The 20,415-nt window shown below is 47.1% G+C and overlaps 2 protein-coding genes across 2 annotated transcripts; both read left to right on the top strand.

Moving 5' to 3' along the window:
* The first annotated feature begins 2,998 nt into the window (after nt 1–2,998).
* Nucleotides 2,999–11,375, top strand: tbpl2 (TATA box binding protein like 2). The gene is made up of 8 exons (XM_080870520.1): nt 2,999–3,355; nt 4,892–5,081; nt 5,164–5,380; nt 8,080–8,167; nt 8,243–8,334; nt 8,423–8,590; nt 8,671–8,765; nt 9,356–11,375. Exons 1-8 carry the CDS (start codon nt 3,308–3,310, stop codon nt 9,430–9,432), a joined length of 975 nt encoding a protein of 324 aa, XP_080726646.1. The 5' UTR covers nt 2,999–3,307; the 3' UTR covers nt 9,433–11,375.
* A 106-nt stretch (nt 11,376–11,481) lies between these two features.
* atg14 (autophagy related 14) lies at nt 11,482–20,142 on the top strand. The gene is made up of 11 exons (XM_080870519.1): nt 11,482–11,880; nt 16,270–16,332; nt 16,499–16,541; nt 16,870–16,951; nt 17,025–17,262; nt 17,363–17,589; nt 18,241–18,358; nt 18,460–18,550; nt 18,677–18,762; nt 18,849–19,023; nt 19,262–20,142. Exons 1-11 carry the CDS (start codon nt 11,606–11,608, stop codon nt 19,382–19,384), a joined length of 1,521 nt encoding a protein of 506 aa, XP_080726645.1. The 5' UTR covers nt 11,482–11,605; the 3' UTR covers nt 19,385–20,142.
* The last annotated feature ends 273 nt before the right edge of the window (nt 20,143–20,415 follow it).

The raw sequence follows: 20,415 nt of genomic DNA, 5'->3' as shown, positions 1-20,415 counted from the left end.
TATACTTACATATCTATATTATTGCTAATATATATTGTAATATATCTATATCACTAAAGCACTTCTGGATGGATGCAAACTGCATTTCGTTGCCCTGTACCCGTGCATGTGCAATGACAATAAAGTTGAATTCTATTCTATTCAAATGTAGCAAGTGGACCCAAGTTTTCCATAACTCTAGGTACAAATTTTTAGAAGCACAAACAAGGACTTCAGTCTTCTCCTCATTTAGTTGAAGAAAGTTTCCAGCCATCCAACATCTAATGGAGTCTATGCACTTATGCAAAATCTGTAGCTTGGAAGCATCTTGGGGCTTAAAGGAGATATATAACCAGTGTTGGGTAAGTTACTTTAAATTAGTAACTTAGTTACATTACTAGTTACTTCTATCAAAAGTAACTCTGTTACTTTAAGTTACTTGTTACTTTCAGAGTAACTAGTTACTAGGGAAAGTAACTTTGGTTTTACTCAGAATTCTCTTGTTAATGTGTTGCCTCCGTAACTGGATACCCAGCCAGACTGCCAGTCTTGTAGCTTACATGTTAGCACTATCCTGCCACAGTGCACTGTGCCACCTACCAACAGACAGGAAAAGATAATGTTCATATTTCCACGAGAGAAATCCCACGCCTGGACCGTCGTTGACCGCCGCCATGATTCTAGCCTACGTCACAGCGTCATGTGCGCTTTTTACATCCAACACAAAAACTGCAGTCGTGGTGCTTTTGATTGTACTCAGAACTCAGAAATTCTGCCTTCTGAATAGGAAGATGTAGGTAACACCAGACTGCAGATGAGCTGCATACAGGGCTGGACTGGGACAAAAAATAGTCCCGGGCGTTTTGACTAGAGACCGGCCGCCATTATAGGAAAAATCATAAAGTCTTTGAATGAAATCAAACACTGTTGTGACAGTGATGTACACTGTTCTGATGGTATATATGCATCAATCTATCAATCGGTTCAAGGTGACAAATAAAGAACCTTGAACCTTGTTTGTTGTAAGATTCAGATAATTATTTATTAAGAGCGAGACATTTTAAATGAGAATAAGAAAGTATTTCTTTGTGCCCCCCTTTCCCTGTTAATGCCCTACCTGGCCCCCTGGCAACACTTTGCTAGACCCGCCCCTGCACAGTTACCAGCTGTCAGCTACAAAGAAAAGGATCCTGGTGTTATTTGTCTCTCAGAAACAGTTCATAACTTCAACTCATTCATGTCACCTAAAAGGTAAACCTGTTTCTCCATCACCTGTTCAGCTCTGATGATCCAGTAAGGACATCTCCTGGTTTCATCTTCATGTTTCCCTCTCACCAGATAACCAAACCGATATCATGACCAGCAGGTTTACAGCTGTGGCTCCAGCAAACATCAGCTGATACTAGAAATTAATATTAAATAAATTCTAACAACAGCTGATCAAGCTTAAAAGTGCTGCTGTTGTTTAGCGCGACATCCGCTGGTTTCCTCTTTCTGGCGCAAAGTGGGCGATAAATAAACAAGAAAGAAAAGCCGATCAGCTGATCATTGATCAGTTTCATGATTGAAGTAGAAACAGGAGAGGGAGGGGAGAGAACAGGAGGAGAAGAGGCAGCTGTGCAGCAAAGACACAGTATAACTCCAGCTTTGTGTCTTTTTCATTGTAGCTGAAGTCTGGGACAAACTGTTCCTTTTTACCTCAATAAGAAACGCGTAATATTTTCTCTGAATCCCTCGGGTCTCTCCTCTTGCCTCCCTTTTCCCTCATCCACCTGCTGGCCTCCACCACTTGCTAATGCTAATGCTAATGCGATAGCCACCACACGAAGTAACGAATAACGAGCCTATCTAAATCCCAGTAACGAGTAACGTGTTCCTGGTTTTGGCTTAATAACTAGTTACCGTGCTCGTTACCACAATAATAATGTAGTTACTGTAACGTGTTACTTAACACGTTAGTCCCAACACTGTATATAACTGAATATCATCGGCATAGCAGTGATAAGAAATGTCCTTAAAAGTCCTCAATAAGTGCTGAAGAGGAAGTAAATACAGCAAGAACAATAAAGGCCCCAAAACTGAACCTTGTGGCACACCATAGGCAAGAAAAAGTAGAAGAGGAACTGTAGAGGTAGCCACAGAAAAGCATCGTTCATGCAAATAGGATTCAAACCAGGCCAAATATAAAACAAAATAAAAACAAACCAACAAACATGAAAACACCAGACATCATGATGCAGACTTATCATTTGCACCGATGTTTTTCCTCGGTGCGCCTGCTCGCTGCTGAAGTCAAAGTAAACTTTATTGTCATCTCCGCTACAGACAGTCCAGAGAGACGAGACGACGAGGCTCCAGTTACAGCAGTGCAAGTAAACAAACAATAAATATAAGAGGAGTAAGAAAATAAACATACACTTTATGACTCGGGGTAAAGGGATCAATAACAATTTAAAATTTATAATTTACAGTTTGATGATTTAAAGTCTCACACACAATGATGGGTGTTCATACTGGAGTGCAAAATTAAACCAATGTAAGATGGACAAGAAAAGTTCAAAGCCATCAGGAGCTCAGTTTAGAAAAAAAAGAGAAAAGAAGAGGCGGAGAAACGAGCAACAGATGCAGGTAAGCAGATGTGTGACTGGATAATAACAGGTCATCCTGAAACAATCAGAATCAGAATACTTTATTAATCCCTAAGGAAATGATGTGTTACAGTTGCTCCAAGAAGAAATGGTAAAAATAGCAACAGTAACAGAGTAAACTCCAAACAATACATTATGTTACAGATTTTACACATGTAAGCAATAGCACTAATATACAGAGATCACTCAATTATAAATATCAGGGACTAACAGAGGGGATTATAAGTGAATATCAAGAAATTTGAGGGTTTCGGGGGGGGGGGCTAGGACTGCCACTGGGTGGGAGCATGTGCACGACCCCCAGCAGAGTAGTGAAACACCACGTGATCTTCTTTAAACCTTTATTCAAAAATGAAGTGAAATATGCATCACTGTCGGGGGCGTCTTCTCTTTTTTTCTGCTTCATCAGAAAAATCAGTGGAGAAGCAGAAAAGTGAGAGGAAACAAAAAGGAAGTTTGTGTGTGAGGCTCCACCCCCCACAGGTGAAAATAAACATGATAATTTGACAGACAGGAGCAGCCTGTGAATGCTGTTATCCTGGGAGCTGAGCCTGTTTGAGTCTGAGCAGCAAACAGGAAGCTGTCAGCAGCTGAGTGCTTGATTGGACGCACCTGTGCTGAGATCAGGTCTGGATCAGGCTGTCGATGGTTACCTGGATCAGGTCAAATGCTGTGGCGTCATGGACGAGTCGGCTTTGGAGCGTTACTTTGAAGACTCCATTGCAAACGTGAGTGTGAGAAAGAGGTGATGTCAGCAGGTTTGGGTGAGTCTGGACTCTCTCTGGTCTTCAGTCCTCCGCCTGAGCCTCTAAAAAAAGTTTGTTCTGCTCATTAAAACAGAAAATGTGCAGTGAAGGCCAGAGTAGCCGATCTTCAGCGCACATCTGTAAAAACGAAAGCCATGAAACATGAAGTAAACCAGCAGTCGAGTGTAGATTTGGTACTGAAGGCCAGCTCTGGGTCCTCTGAGCTTCTGTACTGAATGACTGTTTCCCGTCTGTGCTCTTTCGGCTCACATCTCAGATCTGTGAAAAGTGTTAATGTGTGTTCAAAATCCTGCAGACAGTCCTGAACTGAGAGGAAGAACGTCACCCTTACGTGCAAACCCATTCAAAGTGAACAGGAGCTGCACAACTATCAAAAAACTAGTGCGAGTCATCTGAGATCAGTAAATGTAATCATTAGGGATGGGTATCGTTTAGGTTTTATCCGATACCGGTGCCAAACCGGTACTTTTGAAACGGTGCCGGTGCTTAAAGAATGGAGAACACACAATTGGTCCAAAAACCTCGTGTTCAGCTGTGTTTTTTTTTTTTGTTTTTTTTTTTTTTGTAAAAAAGATAACAGTTAGCCTTTTCTGCAGCTATGGGGCATATATGGCATCACTCTTGGCTGAAAGCAGTGCTTAAACAATGGGGAAAAAAACACAAACTTTGTCCAAAAACCTCTCATGTTTAATTGTTTTCCACTTTTTCTTTGGTCATTTTAGCCTTTTGGGCCAGGGTGAAGGGAGCATCTGCCATCAAAGAAGAAGACAGCCGCATGTCGCTATGATGATGTTTGCTAGTTCACCTTACATGCATTAATGTAATAACGTGGTTAGCCTACTCAATGTAAATTACACACGAACAACATTAAGCTACTCACGCAGAGAAGAACGGCTGCTGCTGCCATCATCATCCGTCATCATTTCTGCTACACTGGCAGGGCTACGGCTACACCCGCAGTAGATGTGCTTGGTGTGAGGTCTTGCAGCAAGCTATCAAATATGGCGCATTTCTCAGCTTTAAAAAAAACCGCTATGCGTCGCCAGGTGTTTTGTCAGATTCGAGGTGTTACCTCCTTTGACAGTATCACAGTATCAGCTTAAAGCACTTGTTGCAGGCTGCTGAGTTTGCTTATTTTGCTGTGAAGTACAGCCAGACTTTTGACTGCTTCACCTTGGGCATTTTTAATCTGTAGCTCTGCTCTAAAAGAACGTACGTACCTGGACCCGCCTATTATCCTCGGAAACGTAAAATGATTGGCTAGAAGTGTATCACAGCTCAGGAAAAAAAAAAGCACCGAAATAAAGCACTGAAATGTGCGCTGCTTTTCGGTCTGGTCATGGCACCGGATACCTTTACCCATCCCTAGTAATCATTAATGAAACTGGTGGTAATTAAATAAGAGATGAACCTGGAAAAAATGACAGATGGTACAGGTGGCATTACTCAAACACAAATGTATAATCAAACTCTTATTCAGGCTTCTTTCTCCTGTAGGACTCTGGCTTTATGCTGGGGGAGGGGCTTGGTCTTCAAAGCCCTGCCCTCATTCCACAGGACCCCTCCCAATTGGCACAGGACCCATCAGAGAAGTCTGGAGTGAGCGGTGAGGCCGGTGATGAGCTTGACCTCAGTTTCCTTCCCGATGAACTTAGCACACAGGAGGAACCGAGACATGACGTATCAGGTATGACATCAGCAGACAGTGGGTGTGTACGACCTAGCAGCCAGTGACATTAGTGTCTCACCTGTACGCCATGTTATTCCAGGAGAGGAAGGCGGGTCTGCAGCTCTGGACGTGTCTCAGGACAGCGGTGTTGGTGTGGACCACAACTCCCAGGAATCCACAACCACCGAGGGCACACAGGAGGCGTCCACATCAGGAGCGGGGACCAGGGCCTCCCCCTTCTATCCCATGACCCCCATGACCCCTATGACCCCCGTGACCCCTGTGACAGAGAGGTCAGGAATCATCCCGCAGTTACAGTAAGTCACTGCTGAACAACACGGAAGCCGTTCTTCATCTGGTGTTCTCATACAGTATTAAAACTCCCCATAATCCCAGCACCTCGGAAGGCTTCCAGGAGACAGCCAATCAGAACTGAGGGTGACCTGCATAGGTGCGCTGTGTTTTTCTTTCCAGTGACACGGTCAAAAAAGCAGAATTTTAGTGCAGTAAATGATTAACAGGATTGCTTTGAAAACCAGTTGTGCAATAATACAATCTGGATCAGACAGGTGTGGCTGTGATGTCATTAATCCACACCTGGTCTGATGACAACTGGAAGAGAAAAACAGTCACTGAGGTTTGTCACTACCCGATCCGTACCGGAAACCCGATCGGTACCCCGCATGCGCACATCTTACGTCACTTCCTCTCTTTGCCAACATTGCGACATTCAATATATTTGAATGATACGGTTAGCGCCCAGTTAGCTCCTAGCATTTCTCAACAGCTCTGCCTCCTTTTCGACTACCGGGACATTTAAACAATGGATAATCCGTATCCGCAACAAATTTTTGCTTTTCTCCTCAACAGAGAGCGTTCCCCGACTGAACAACAGCGCCGTAAAATAAGAAGAATGGTGCCTAATGACAGAGTTAATAATACAGACTTTATAATATGTCACGCGAAGATTCAGCAGCCAGATGAAGTGTTTACTGGCAATTGACAGTGATAGCGGACATTATCATCACTTTTCCAACAATCCTCTCCACACAGACAAGCTTAAACACACTCGATTATCACTAAATCACATTTAACACACGTTTGTAATGACGCTAATTCAGTTTACAGTAGGGTTCATTCGCTCAGTCAGCAGGTGGCGGTATCCTCGTACACTGGGGAGTACACTGCCATTAAACGAACAGAAGAAGAAGAAAACCCCTGCACATGCACGGTACGGATCAGGTATGTCACTACCCGATCCGTACCGGAAACCCGATCGGTACCCCGCATGCGCGAAAGGTGTCTACTTCCGGTCGAAGCATTTTACGATAGTTACAGGTCAGAGTATCTGTTAAGATGTTAAGAATAACAAGTATCTCTTAAAATGTTTCCGATAATGAAACATTTAATATAATGTAGACAAAAACAAAAAAATAAAAAGATAGTGACAGATCGGGACTCCCAATCCTTACTGTGCATGTGCAAAGTCGGACCGTGCAAATCGGGTCTACCCGATCCGTACCGTTTAATGGCAGTGTACTCCCAGTGTACGAGGATACCGCCACCTGCTGACTGAGCGAATGAACCCTTAACACACTGTTTGCTGCTATAACTACACATGTTTCTTTTTCAGCTATTTATTTATGAGTGACTTATGTATGTATATATATATATGTATATATTGTACTATTCTTAGTTAGTGTATTGTCTGTCTTGTCTTAATGTTGGTTTATAATGGAGCACTGTAACAAAAAATAATTTCCCCCAGGGATCAATAAAGTATTCTGATTCTGATAATGTCCGCTATCACTGTCAGTTGCCAGTAAACACTTCATCTGGCTGCTGAATCTTCACGTGACATATTATAAAGTCTGTATTATTAACTCTGTCATTAGGCGCCATTCTTCTTATTTTACGGCGCTGTTGTTCAATCGGGGAACGCTCTCTGTTGAGGAAAAAAGCAAAAATTTGTTGCGGATACGGATTATCCATTGTTTAAATGTCCCGGTAGTCGAAAAGGAGGCAGAGCTGTTGAGAAATGCTAGGAGCTAACTGGGCGCTAACCGTATCATTCAAATATATTGAATGTCGCAATGTTGGCAAAGAGAGGAAGTGACGTAAGATTTGCGCATGCGGGGTACCGATCGGGTTTCCGGTACGGATCGGGTAGTGACAGGGTAGACCCGATTTGTACGGTCCGACTTTGCACATGCGCAGTAAGGTTTGGGAGTCCCGATCTGTCACTATCTTTTTATTTTTTTTGTTTTTGTCTACATTATATTAAATGTTTCATTATCGGAAACATTTTAAGAGATACTTGTTGTTCTTAACATCTTAAATGGTAAATGGCCTGCATTTGTATAGCGCTTTTCTAGTCCATAGGATCCCAAAGCGCTTTACACTACATTCAGTTATCCACCCATTCACACACACATTCACACACTGGCGATGACAAGCTACATTGTAGCCACAGCTGCCCTGGGGCGCACTGACAGAGGCGAGGCTGCCGGACACAGGCGCCACCGGGCCATCTGACCACCACCAGTAGGCAAACACGGGGTTAGTATCTTGCCCAAGGATATTTGGCATGCAGCCAGGGTGCAGCCTGGGATCGAACCACTGACCTTCTGATTAGTGGCTGACCTGCTCTGCCACCTGAGCTACAGCCACCCTTAACAGATACTCTGACCTGTAACTATCGTAAAATGCTTCGACCGGAAGTAGACACCTTTCGCTCATGCGGGGTACCGATCGGGTTTCCGGTACGGATCGGGTAGTGACAAGGTTAAAGCTCATGACTGTAAAGTCCTGAGTACAGCAGGAAGTGAAGAAATAACTGCTGTGACAGAGCACCGAGGCAGCGCCCACAGGTGAAACGCCGCCCCCTGGTGGTGATAATAACAAAAGGTGCCTTTAAACTAATCTTGCTCGCAGGCGTCCGAACTGTCGTGTGAGTGGTGGGTTTCAGACATGGGGCACGGGTTAACCTTCACTTCCTGCTTTGCTTCCTGTGCAGGAACATCGTCTCCACGGTGAATCTGGGCTGTCCGCTGGATCTGAAGTTCATCGCCCTGCAGGCCCGAAACGCAGAGTACAACCCAAAGGTACTGACATCGCTGAAAATTCTGATCTGAATCCCACGCCATCCAGCGGGGTTCATCGCTCTCGTGTCATTTCAGCGCTTCGCTGCGGTCATCATGAGGATCCGCGAGCCACGAACAACAGCTCTGATCTTCAGCTCTGGGAAGATGGTGTGCACAGGAGCCAAGAGGTCAGTCCATCACGCAGATGGTTCAGGTGTGAGCAGCATGCTGTGTTAAAGCGTAATCTCCCTCACGTCTGTGTCTGAGCACGTGCAGTGAGGAGCAGTCGCGCCTGGCGGCCCGGAAGTACGCCCGGGTGGTGCAGAAACTCGGTTTCCCCGCCCGCTTCCTGGAGTTCAAGATCCAGAACATGGTGGCCAGCTGTGACGTGTGCTTCCCTATCAGACTGGAAGGACTGGTTCTGACCCACCAGCAGTTCAGCAGGTAAGAAGCGCACCTGATCCCCGTGGTGTTTAACCTTGATTTAAAGCGCTCCTCAGACCGGCACTGCATTCCCTCCACAGTTACGAGCCGGAGCTGTTTCCGGGACTTATCTACCGGATGGTGAAGCCTCGAATCGTCCTGCTCATCTTTGTGTCGGGGAAGGTGGTTCTGACGGGTAATCGCCTCCACACGTCCGAGTTCATCAGCACAGACACAAACTGAAGCTTCAGCACTGATCTGTCACCAGATTACAGACAAAACTCTTCTTCGTATGAAATCATTATTAAGTCTGTCGTTCAACACAGATCTGCAAACAGGCCTTTCATTTACAAAATGACTGCAGTCACATGATCTTAAAGGGCACCAGCTCACCTTTACCGGCGAGGGGCGTGGCCACAAAGTAGCGGCTGGGTTTCAAGTCCGACCTGTGCTCTGTGCCCACTGTCTCTATCCAATTAAGAGGCCAAAACGATCCTATTTAAAGAAAATGATATGATCTTTAAAATATCTTTGAAATACAAAGTAAACTGAAAATCTGTCGTGTCTTCAATTTGTTGCTAAGTCCAAAATGTGGATCTGATCTTAAAAAAATGACTTCCTGCAAAAAAAAAAAAACTGTAGAAACATGACTAAATGATGACGTAACACCGGCTGCTTTCTATCCATGCTGTATTTTATTTTGAAAATGTCTCAGAAATGTGACTCTTATAATCATGAAATGGGACCGAATGACACCGTGCTAATCACCGAGCTGTTGCCTTCCAGGAGCCAAAGAGCGAGCCGAGATCTACGAAGCGTTCGAGAACATTTATCCAATCCTGAAGGGCTTCAGGAAGCAGTGAGAGCGGCACTTCCTGTTCCTGTGTACATATCTGATTCGATATTTGGGCTAAATATGTTTTACTTTGAGTCGCTCTGCAGAGTTATGGGATGGGATATGTTTTAGTCTGTGCTCAAGAGTTCACCATCCTGAGAATCTGTTTTCTAAGAGTCATGTGACTTCAGTGTTTTCATACACACATTTCCACTGAGTGAATAAATGTGGAGACATCAGCTGTTGAAAATAATCAAGGTTTCTGTGTACGTTGTACGGCCCTTAAAACCATCTTTACTGAGCGGTTGAAGCTGGAGCGCAGGAACAGTTTGGAAGAAGGTGTCACTCAAAACCCCAAATTTAATACTGAGCTTTTCACACCTGAGCTTCTGTAATTGTGGGAAACACACCAGATACAAAAAGACAGTCTCATCTGGATTACGTTATTCCAACAAACTGCTCTTCATAACCTTTCAAGATGGCTTTCAAACTTTTATTCTGAAAAACATTACAGCGGTTTTATTCTGAAGGGCAGGCCTTCACCTGACTGATCAGACATTCAGAGACGGCCTTCGTTTTGTGAACTGGGCTCAGGTTCGAGTCTTTGACGATCCTGGACAAACACGCAGCAGCAACAAACCCTCAGTCTCACGCTGACAGTTCATTGGCCCACCTGTAGCTGTGAGGACGGCGTGCACTGCTGTGGTATCGTTTCATTTGTCTGTCATCTGTAAACTAAACCCCACAGACGAATAACTTTGTAGGTCATATGATGTGGCTGAACTAAAACCTGATTGGATCATAACCTGCGCTGTAGACTTGAGGCACGAGTTACCTCGGCCAGGAGCTCATCAGCCCACGCAACCTTTCCCAGCCTGGAGACGATCGGAGATGATGGTTCACTTCTGTCCTTCCACGTTTCACTCGTGATTTTGTTTGCTCAAAGAGCACCAATAATTGGATCCTTCTAATTTCCCACAGTCACAGCACATGTCGCCCCACAGGTTTTTATTTTTATTTTTTTTGGGGTTTTTTTTTAAGACATCTGAGAGTGCTCCTCTCTGAGATCCTCACCTGTTCACTGAAGCTGACTTTTTTTGTGAGTTAATTGTTGTTATGATGAAACTGAGTTTGGGAGCTTTTCGGCTGTTCCTAGTTACGATAAGAAAAGAAACTTTTAGTCCCACACGTGGGAAATTTGTTTTGTCACAGCAAAAAGTGGACAGTGCAAAGTTGTATAGCAAAAATTAAAGAACACTGGAATACAATAAGAATAATATACTATACACAACTGTACAGAATAGAATAAAATATACAATAGGATAAAAATAAATAAATTCAAGTGCTTTAAACAACTGAGTAAAAATGCAACTTTGTCAGAAAAGAGTATTGCACATGTGTGGATGTGTTTGATCAGTTGGAGTCTTTGTTGTAGAGTCACCGTGGGTGCTGCAGCCACTGAAGGAGCTGCTCAGTGCTGTCAGTCTCCTGCATGGGCTGGGAGATGTTGTCCAACAGGAATGAAAGCTTAGCCGCCGTTCTCCTGTCACTCACCACCTCCACTGGGTCCAGAGGCCATCCTAGAACAGAGCTGGCCCTTCTGATCAGCCTGTTCAGTCTCTTCCTGTCCCCGGCAGAGATGCTGCCGCCTCAGTAGACCACACCATAAAAGATGGCTGAGGCCACCACAGAGTCATAGAAATTGTTAAACCTATTAATCCCTGCAGTAATGACCTAGTAATGACCCAATGGGAGGCTCGTGTTTAAATCTCCGTGGGGGCTGCAGAGTTCATGAAAACTTCACAGAATAAATGGACTGATTCTTATGCAGCACTCGGTGCTTTGTACAACATCCACACTCCGACGGAGCATCAGAGAGTGACCCGGGGTTCGTATCCTCTATAAGGATATTTGGCATGCAGATGTGGAAGCCAGGAATCGAACCACCAACTCTCCGATCACCTGATGAGTCGTTCACGTTGAGCTCTGTGAGCAGAATTACTTTTAACAACCTCCCATGTTTTTATGGTGACGTATGCCTGACCCCGCCCACCCGTGACGCCATCAGATAAACAAACCCGTCACGCTGTTAGAAAGAGGAAGTGGCGGTCTGTCCTCGGGTTACAGCTGTGCGTTGGCTCTAAACTATGAGACGTTAGCGGCAGGCCGACCTTCGCGGAGCCGCAGACAGCGCAGCTAGCATGGCGTCCTCCGCCGGCCCGGCCCGGCCCGCTCCAGCCTCTGCGGCCCGGCCGTCACCGCGCCCTCCACTGCCGGCCTCGGCCCATTCCGCGCAGGGCTGCTCGGCCCATTCCGCGCAAGGCTGCGTTATGCTGGAGTCCGTGGACGACGCGGAGGGGCTGTACGTAGCCGTGGAGCGCTGCCCTCTGTGCAGCACCTCCCGCCGCAGGCTTACCTGCGCTCGCTGCGTGCAGGCCGGAGACTTTGTGTACTTCGACGGCAGGAACACAGAGAGGTAAACACCGGAGCCGAATTCCACCGACGCACGCTCAAAGTTTCCCGTTCCTACGTTCCTCTGCGGACACGCAGCACCGGGGAGCTGCTCCGTTTCGCCTGGGGTTAACGGGAGCTGTCGGTGCCGTTCGGCGTCGTTGTGAGCACCGACTGCGTCTTAAAAAAACGCTTTTTTACGGCTAATGGGGACATTAGCCGAAGCCTGGAGCCCAAATAACACTGCTGTGGTGAAACAGGTGTTTCAGCTAAATCGAAGCGCGATTATTGTTAAAATCAGAAACTCTTCTTTATTTTCTCAAACGTCAGAAGTTACGGTGTAATGACCGGAGGTGTGACACGCTAATACTCCACAGTCGCACCGTCTCGTCTTTAAAAAGGTGTAAACTAACCTGAAAACGGCGCTTAGCATTAGCGGCTAACGGTGGTTAGCTAAGTAACTTTCAGGTAGCCTGTTAGCTCGGTTAGCCTTTGTATCAACATTTGTTACTGTTAGCTCAGCTAGATTAGCCTCGGTTAGCCTGTTAGCCTTTTTAAGCTTTATTTGGCCGGTTAGCTCAGTTTTGTAAGTCTGCTAGGTCTCAGGTTATCGTGTGTTGACCTGCTCTGGTATTGTTAGCCTGGTGGCTAGCTGCTGTGTTACAGTGCAGGGCTCGCAAAAGTTCAAAATCCCTGGTAGCCCTTCGGGCAGGGACTCTTCAGTTTTTGGTAGCCCAAAATAAATTTAAGTAGCCCGAATAAAAAAAGAGCAATTTTTTGATTGATGTTTTGTTTCCGTTACAATATTATACATTAAAGTATAATATTGTAACGGAAACAAACCATTAATCAAAAAATTGTTGAAACACAAATTCACACAAACACAACATTGTATAAAAATTACAATCATCAACTCAAATACTTGGTTCTAATTGAACAGAAATTTCTATGAACTTGTAAGAACTGTGTAGGACATGAATCAGTCTGTGTCAGATCCTGAATTTGAAATTTCCACCGAAGTCACGGGTAAGAGACAAGTGGAACCAAGATCTAGGCCATTTGCTTTTTGAAGTTTGCAAAGACTGCTAAATTTTGCCAGTGGTAGTTCACTCTTTGCAACATAGTACGCTGTTCTATTTGCAATTGGTGTTTGTTCCGGGAAAGATATTGCAGACTGAGCAATAATGCATTTCTTGCATTTCTCATGGGTTCTAATGGGGGCCTTTCTTAAAATGACTGGTCCCAGTAACAAAGGCGCTTGTCGACTCAGAAATCGAGGGAAAACCAACAACACACTCGGCAGAACATTGTTATTTACACGGATGCACATAAGCGGTCCACATGTTCGCATTCGCTGTCAAAATAAAAGACGCGCACCAGATAAGAAGTTGCAACGCGCGTTTGCGTCCATATAAAAGGCAGTGTTTTTGTCCGCTAGAGTGGGATTTTCACGGCACATTCTGCACCAAGGCTGAGGGTCGCAGATGCCAACAGACTCGATAAACTGATCTGTAAGGCCAGTAATGTTGTGGGGATGGAGCTGGACTCCCTCAAGGTGTGGCGGAGAGGCGGATGCTGTCCAAGATAAAGACAATGTTGGATAACACCTCCCACCCTCTCCATGACATGCTGGTCAGTCACAGGAGCACGCTCAGTGAGAGACTGAGATTACCCATAATGCACCACTGAACGACACAGGAAATCATTCCTGCCTGTGGCTCCCTGTACAACTCCTCCACCCAACACACTGTTTACTGCTATAGCTACACATGTTTCTTTCTCAGCTATTTATTAATAAGTGACTTTATGTGTGCGTGTATATATGTATATATTGTACTATTCTTAGTTAGCGTATTGTCTGTCTTGTTAATGTTTGTTTATAACGGAGCACTGTAACAAAAAATTTCCCCCAGGGATCAATAAAGTATTCTGATTCTGAATGCGCACCTGCGGACCACTTATGTGCAGCTCTGGTTATTTAGCTCGTCATGTTGCAGCCACAGAAATTCTTTTGTCCATGAAACCATAAAGCTGCACTTTCTTTTTGCCTTATAGTCCGATTTGTCATAACTCTTCCGTTTTGTGGTAAGCTTTTCTTTGGCTGTTACTTCTTCACCTTGACCTGTCTTATTTGGCTCAGCAGAACTAAAATATACACTGAACAAAAATATAAACGCAACACCTTTGTTACTGCTCCCATTCCCCATGGGATGGACGTAGAGACCTAAAATTCATTCCAGATACACAATATAACCATCCCTCCCAAACAGTGGTCACAAATCAGTCCAAATGTGTGGTAGTGGGCACATCTGCTATATTGAGATAATCCATCCCACCTCACAGGTGTGCCACATCAGGATGCTGATCTGACATCATGAGTAGTGTACAGGTGTACCTCAGACTGCCCACAACAAAAGGCCACCCTGGAATGTGCAGTTTTGTCTCACAGCAAAATGCCACAGATGCCACAAGCAATGAGGGAGCGTGCAACTGGCATGCTGACAGCAGGAATGTCAACCAGATCTGTCGCCCGTGCATTGAATGTTCATTTCTCAACCATAAGCCGTCTCCACAGGCATTTCAGAGAATGTGGCAGCACATCCAACCGGCCTCACAACCGCAGACCTCGTGTAACCACACCAGCCCAGGACCTCCACATCCAGCAGGTTCACCTCCAAGATCGTCTGAGACCAGCCACCCAGACAGCTGCTGGAACAATTGGTTTGCACAACCAAACAATTTCTGCACAAACTGTCAGAAACCGTCTCAGGGACGCTCAACTGCATGCCCGTCGTCCTCATTGGGGTCTTGACCTGACTCCAGCTCGTCGCCGTAACAGACTTGTGTGGGCAAATGCTCACATTCGATGGCGTCTGGCACGTTGGAGAGGTGTGCGCTTCACGGATGAATCATGGTTCACATTGTTCAGGGCAGATGGCAGCTGAGAATGTCCCAGTTCTTGCATGGCCAGCATACTCACCGGACATGTCACCCATTGAGCATGTTCGGGATGTGCTTGACCGGCATATACGACAGCGTGTACCAGTTCCCACGAATATCCAACAACCTCGCACAGCCATTGAAGTGGAGTGGACCAAAATTCCACAGGCCACAATTGACAATCTGATAGACTCCATGCGACGATGTGTTGCACTGCATGAGGCAAATGGTGGTCACACCAGATACTGACCGGTTCTGGGTCCCCAGACCCCCAATAGCGCAAAAAACTGCACATTCCAGGGTGGCCTTTTGTTGTGGGCAGTCTGAGGTACACCTGTGCACTACTCATGATGTCAGATCAGCATCCTGATGTGGCACACCTGTGAGGTGGGATGGATTATCTCAATATAGCAGATGTGTCCACTACCACACATTTGGACTGATTTGTGACCACTGTTTGGGAGGGATGGTTATATTGTGTATCTGGAATGAATTTTAGGTCTCTACGTCCATCCCATGGGGAATGGGAGCAAAAACAAAAGTGTTGCGTTTATATTTTTGTTCAGTGTATATCTGCTGCTTTTACACACGCACTCACATAACGCTCAGCGATTCTCTGCGCGATCAACCTCTCACATGTTTAAGCTTGCTGCGTGAGATTTCACTTGTCATGTTTGCATAGTAAGCTAACGATTGATAAGACGATGTCAGAGGAATTGGTGCGAAATTATCACCACTCACAGATCAGTGCTGTCGCTCTCTATACACAGTTCGCTCGATTGCAAAGTGAAAGCAAAAAACAAGCGCAAATTCAAACGCGACTTCAATATGTCACATATTGACAGTGGCTCACCGATGCCAATGACATAATTACCCAGCTACATTTCCGAAAGAATGCAAAAGCATTGACATATATTTTTCCTTCCTATGATAGCCCGACGGGCAGGGCAGAGAGAGATTTTGGTAGCCCGACTGGAAAAATCACTAGCCCCGGGACGTCGGGCTAGCGATTTTGCGAGCCCTGGAGTGAGGTCATATGCTCCGGTTAGACGTTTCCCAGGCTGGAGTCAGTGAGATGACCTCAGGCCCCCCTTCTCTTTGTTACTGCAGCTGTTGCAGAGGTGTGCTGGGTTTAATCAGACTGTCTGGTTCTGCTGGCTTCTGGTTCTCCATCCATCCATCCATTCGCTTCCGCTTATCCTTTTCAGGGTCGTGGGGGGCGCTGGAGCCTATCCCAGCTGTCATAGGGCGAGAGGCGGGGTACACCCTGGACAGGTCGCCAGTCTGTCGCAGGGCCAACACACAGGGACAGACAACCATTCGCACTCACATTCACTTGCACATTCACACCTAGTGGCAATTTGGATTTATCAATTAACCTATCCCCACAAGCTTCTGGTTCTGAAACTGTAAAATCCTCTCAGGTGTGAGGCTTTATCTACTGCAGGTGAACTCGTCTGCTGTTTGTCTGCAGGTACACTGAGAAGCTTGAGCGGCTGAAGAAGCTGAAGGGGGAGAAGGAGCAGCTGCAGCAGAGGTAAAACCTGCTGCTCACAGGTACAGGTGATGTCACAAACGGCTGTGGACTGAGGGAGGGCGAGTGAAGCTGTTTGAGGCAGCACCTGTGCAGGTGTTGCAGATGTTTGTGTTTTTTTGGTAACAGCAGCTGTGGCGATAACCTGTGACATCTTCTGTCCTCACAGCGTTGTGCAGGCCATGAACAGGAAGCTGCTGGCTGACGAGATGGTGAGTTCACAGCTGCATAGGTGTGCGTTCAGGCACGTGGCTGCCTCCTTATCGCTCCTCTGCTCTGTAATGTTACCTTCAGTGAGCTCACCTGCAGTTTTTAATGCGCTGTAGCTCCTCCCATCCTCTCCGAGAGCACGTCAGGTGCATCTGTGTGGCACCTCTGACCTCCAAACATCGGCCGAGAGCTGAGAGGCAGAAACGAGAGAAATAAATTCAGATGTTTTAACTTGTTTGCATAAATAAAAATGTGAACATTCAGATTAAAGTTCAAATCTGATTAAAAGCCAGTTCGGAAGAAATTGATGTATCTGTGTGTTGTCCTCAGAAATGGAAGATCATGTCGTGTAAGATGAAGGTGGAGCAGCTAAAGGAGGCGGTTGCCTGGGGCAACGAGGAGGCGAGGCACGGTGAGAGTCAGCAGGTTTAAAACTGACACGGTTCGTGAGCTGTCGCGTGACCCGTTTGCCCCTCCTGCCGCAGATAATGAGCGCCTCTCCAGGTGTCAGGAGGACGTCCAGCGGCTGCAGCGCCGGGCCGTTCGCCACGGTGAGAAACGCGACAAGATCGAGCGCCACAACCGGCGCCTCGGTGAGCTGATGGAGAAACGCAGTCGAGACCTGCAGAGCCGACTGAGCCAGCTCGCCGCACTGCGGCGGGAGCACATCCGCGACCTTACCACCCACATCTTCCCCATGCAGGAGGAGAAACTGGGCAGCAGGTAGGGGGTGGAGCCTTCTGAGTTTCAGGAACCGCTCTGATGGGACTGATGGAGCAAACGTGTTGTCATCCCACTCTCTGCCCCTACGTGTATCTATTAGAGACCCCGCGGACGTCCTGGCTGAGTGCGACCCGCTGACCTCGAGCACGGTGAGCGAGCTGGCCGAGGCCCGGAGGACCACCTACCTGTCGGGACGCTGGATCTGGGACGACCAGAACGGAGAGACAAGCATCAGCATCACGGGGCCCCCTGTGGCCCTGCCCAGCAACGGAGACTGCTCCGCTTACTACAGCTGGGTGGAGGAGAAGAGCACCAATCAGGGCCCAGGTGAAGAGTGAGGAGGCGGAGCTTTAGCGGTCGTACTGATAACTGATCTCATTTTTTCCCTGAGTTCAGATTTCTTCTCAGCCAGAAGTTTGTTCTTGTATTTATCTGATGATGTTGTTGTTGTTGTTGTTATGATGATGATGATGGATTGCATTTATATAGCGCTTTTCGAGGCCCTCAAAGCGCTTTACAATTCCACTATTCATTCACTCTCACATTCACACACTGGTGGAGGCAGCTACAGTTGTAGCCACAGCTGCCCTGGGGCAGACTGACAGAGGCGAGGCTGCCATATTGCGCCATCGGCCCCTCTGGCCAACACCAGCAGGCGGTAGGTGAAGTGTCTTGCCCAGGGACACAACGACCGAGACTGTCCGAGCCGGGGCTCGAACCGGCAACCTTCCGATTAACCTTCCAACGAACTGCCAACTCTTGAGCCACGATCGCCCAATAATAATAATAATAATAATAATAATAATATAAATCATGGTTATTATAACTCGTCTGTTTTTATTTTAAAATTATTTTAAAATACTTAATTTACTTGTAATTTTTTTAATAATGAGTATTTTTATGTGGGTGCTCAGAAAACTTTCATTTGAAAAGGTTTCAGGTGACCCTGTCCTGACCTTTGACCTCCTTTTGCCGCAGAGCTGGACCACATTAACCCGGCTCACACCATCAGCGCCGCCCTCTGCTACACCACGCAGCTCGTCACCATCTTGTCCCACATGCTGGACGTCAACCTGCCCAAGAAGCTCTGCAACAGGTGGGAACGTTTGAAAAGTGGCGCCACTCAGCGGTAGGTCGATTTCGCAGATGTCGCGGCGTCCATCTTTAATCTTTGCTCTGTGCTGTTTGTTTTCTCAGCGAGTTCTGCGGAGACAATCTGAGCCGCTACCGCTTCACCCGAGCTCTGAGCAAGCTCAACACCAACGTGCTCCACCTGTGCTTCTCTCAGGTGAGACTCGCACGCTGTTTGTTTGTCCGTCTTCTGTGTCGAGAGGACTCTGAGACGCAGCAGGACTGATTCTGATTGATTGATCCATCTGTGTTCCCGCCTCTCACCCCCTTTCTCTGTGTTCAGCACGTTGACAGCGAGAAGCTCCACCTCCATCACACCCTGAGGAACATCGTGTTTCTGGTTGCCCCTGACAACGACAGCCTGGGCAGGTGAGGGGGTGAAGTGTTTGATTTCAGGAAAATGTGGGTGCGATCTGCTGATTGAGAGTGATGCAGTGTTTACCCGTGTGCTTCAGGACGGGTCCGTTCGAGGTGTGCGCCGACCTGGAGGAGTCCATGGAGTTCGTGGAGCCGGAGGCGGAGGGGCCGGCGGAGGAGAGCGGAGACGAAGCGGTGACGGACGACGAGACAGACCTGGGGACGGACTGGGAGACGGTGCCCAGCCCGCGGTTCTGTGATATCCCCTCACAGGTAAACACACCTGAGGCGTTTGTGCCGAGCTGCTCGATCATTTAGATCCGTAACCCTTATTATCGATCGATTATTAACTCGGTGTGAAGGACGACTCGCGCTTAGAGCAGCAGCGGGCGGGGGCGCCTGAGGGGAGGAGTCACTTTGACCTCCATAGGTCAGACATCAGTGCAGAAGAGTTACAGGGCTCCGCCTCGTGACCTCTAACCTCTCCTCTTCCTCCTCTGTCCTCCTGCAGTCCATGGATCTTTCCCAGAGTGCCCTGCAGGTCTCGCAGCCCGCCGCCAACACCGGAGGGATGATCTCGTCTGCCGCCGCCTCAGTCAGCTCCTGGCTCAGAACCTACACCGGCCAGCGCTGACCCTGCGGAGTCCTGGGGCTTGTTTGGATCTCAGGGGTCAGAGGTCACCATCAGCGCTTCAGACTCTGCAAATAGAAACGTACTGTTTGAGGAGCTGAGAGGTCCTGCTGACGCGTCACTGCTGATTTGATTGGTTTAACTTTTTTTCTCCTACTGTGAGGTCGTATCGCGGAGCCGCTCAGTCTCTGATTGGACGAGGTTGTTGCAGTCTGGAGGGGCGGAGCTCTTTTGCAATAAATTCTCTGCAGTAAGCTCCACGCACAGGCGTGGCTCAGTCTCCAGCGTGTCGGCGTCACGGTGACCTGACGTGTCCTTTGTGACCTTTAAGGTCGTGATGAGAAACTGGAAGCGCTCGCATTCAGCAGACTGCAGGATGCCACGAGGTCAACATGCGCTCTGATTGGAGGATTGTGCTCCGGCGCCGAGGCCACTCCAAGCCTGACTCATTTTTATTAAAACACTATTTTCAGTTTTTCTTGTACATTTTCAGCCTCATTCAAAAAAAAAAAGTTTCTTCCTGTGGGCGGAGCGTGCATCATTGTCTCTTCTGATTGGCTCCAGTTTAGAAAATCGAGCTGCCATCACAGAGCAGCTGGAATCAAACCTAGACCGAGCCGCCTCACGCTTTTTCGCTGAGCTGGTGACTCTGAAGTGGGATTGATGATGATGGCGGTTTATGGACGAACATGTTTTATTTGAAGTGTTTCAGTTTGTGTGACGTTTGAAATAAAATCCTGTTTCTGCTTTTTGAATCTGAAGTTGAGTTTTTAATAGAGTGTGCATGCGTTGACCTTTAACCTCAGGGTCCATGGGCCACAGGAGGTGCTGACATCCACATGCTGTACAGGCAGCTTCACCTGTGCCTGCAGGTGGATTGAAGCACAGGTGAGTGTACACCTGTAATAGCCGTGTGTGTGAGGACTCACAGCATCTCCACAGTAACCGCACGATTCACGCCACGGCGTGCTGTGTTGATAGATTTAAAGACTTCACCCGCCGATGCTGGCGGGACGTCAGCGTCTGCTGCTTGT

This window comes from Rhamphochromis sp. 'chilingali' (assembly GCF_963969265.1).
Source record: "Rhamphochromis sp. 'chilingali' genome assembly, chromosome: 21".
NCBI classification, from domain to species: Eukaryota; Metazoa; Chordata; class Actinopteri; order Cichliformes; family Cichlidae; genus Rhamphochromis; species Rhamphochromis sp. 'chilingali'.
This window is presented reverse-complemented; position numbering and strand designations above follow the sequence as displayed.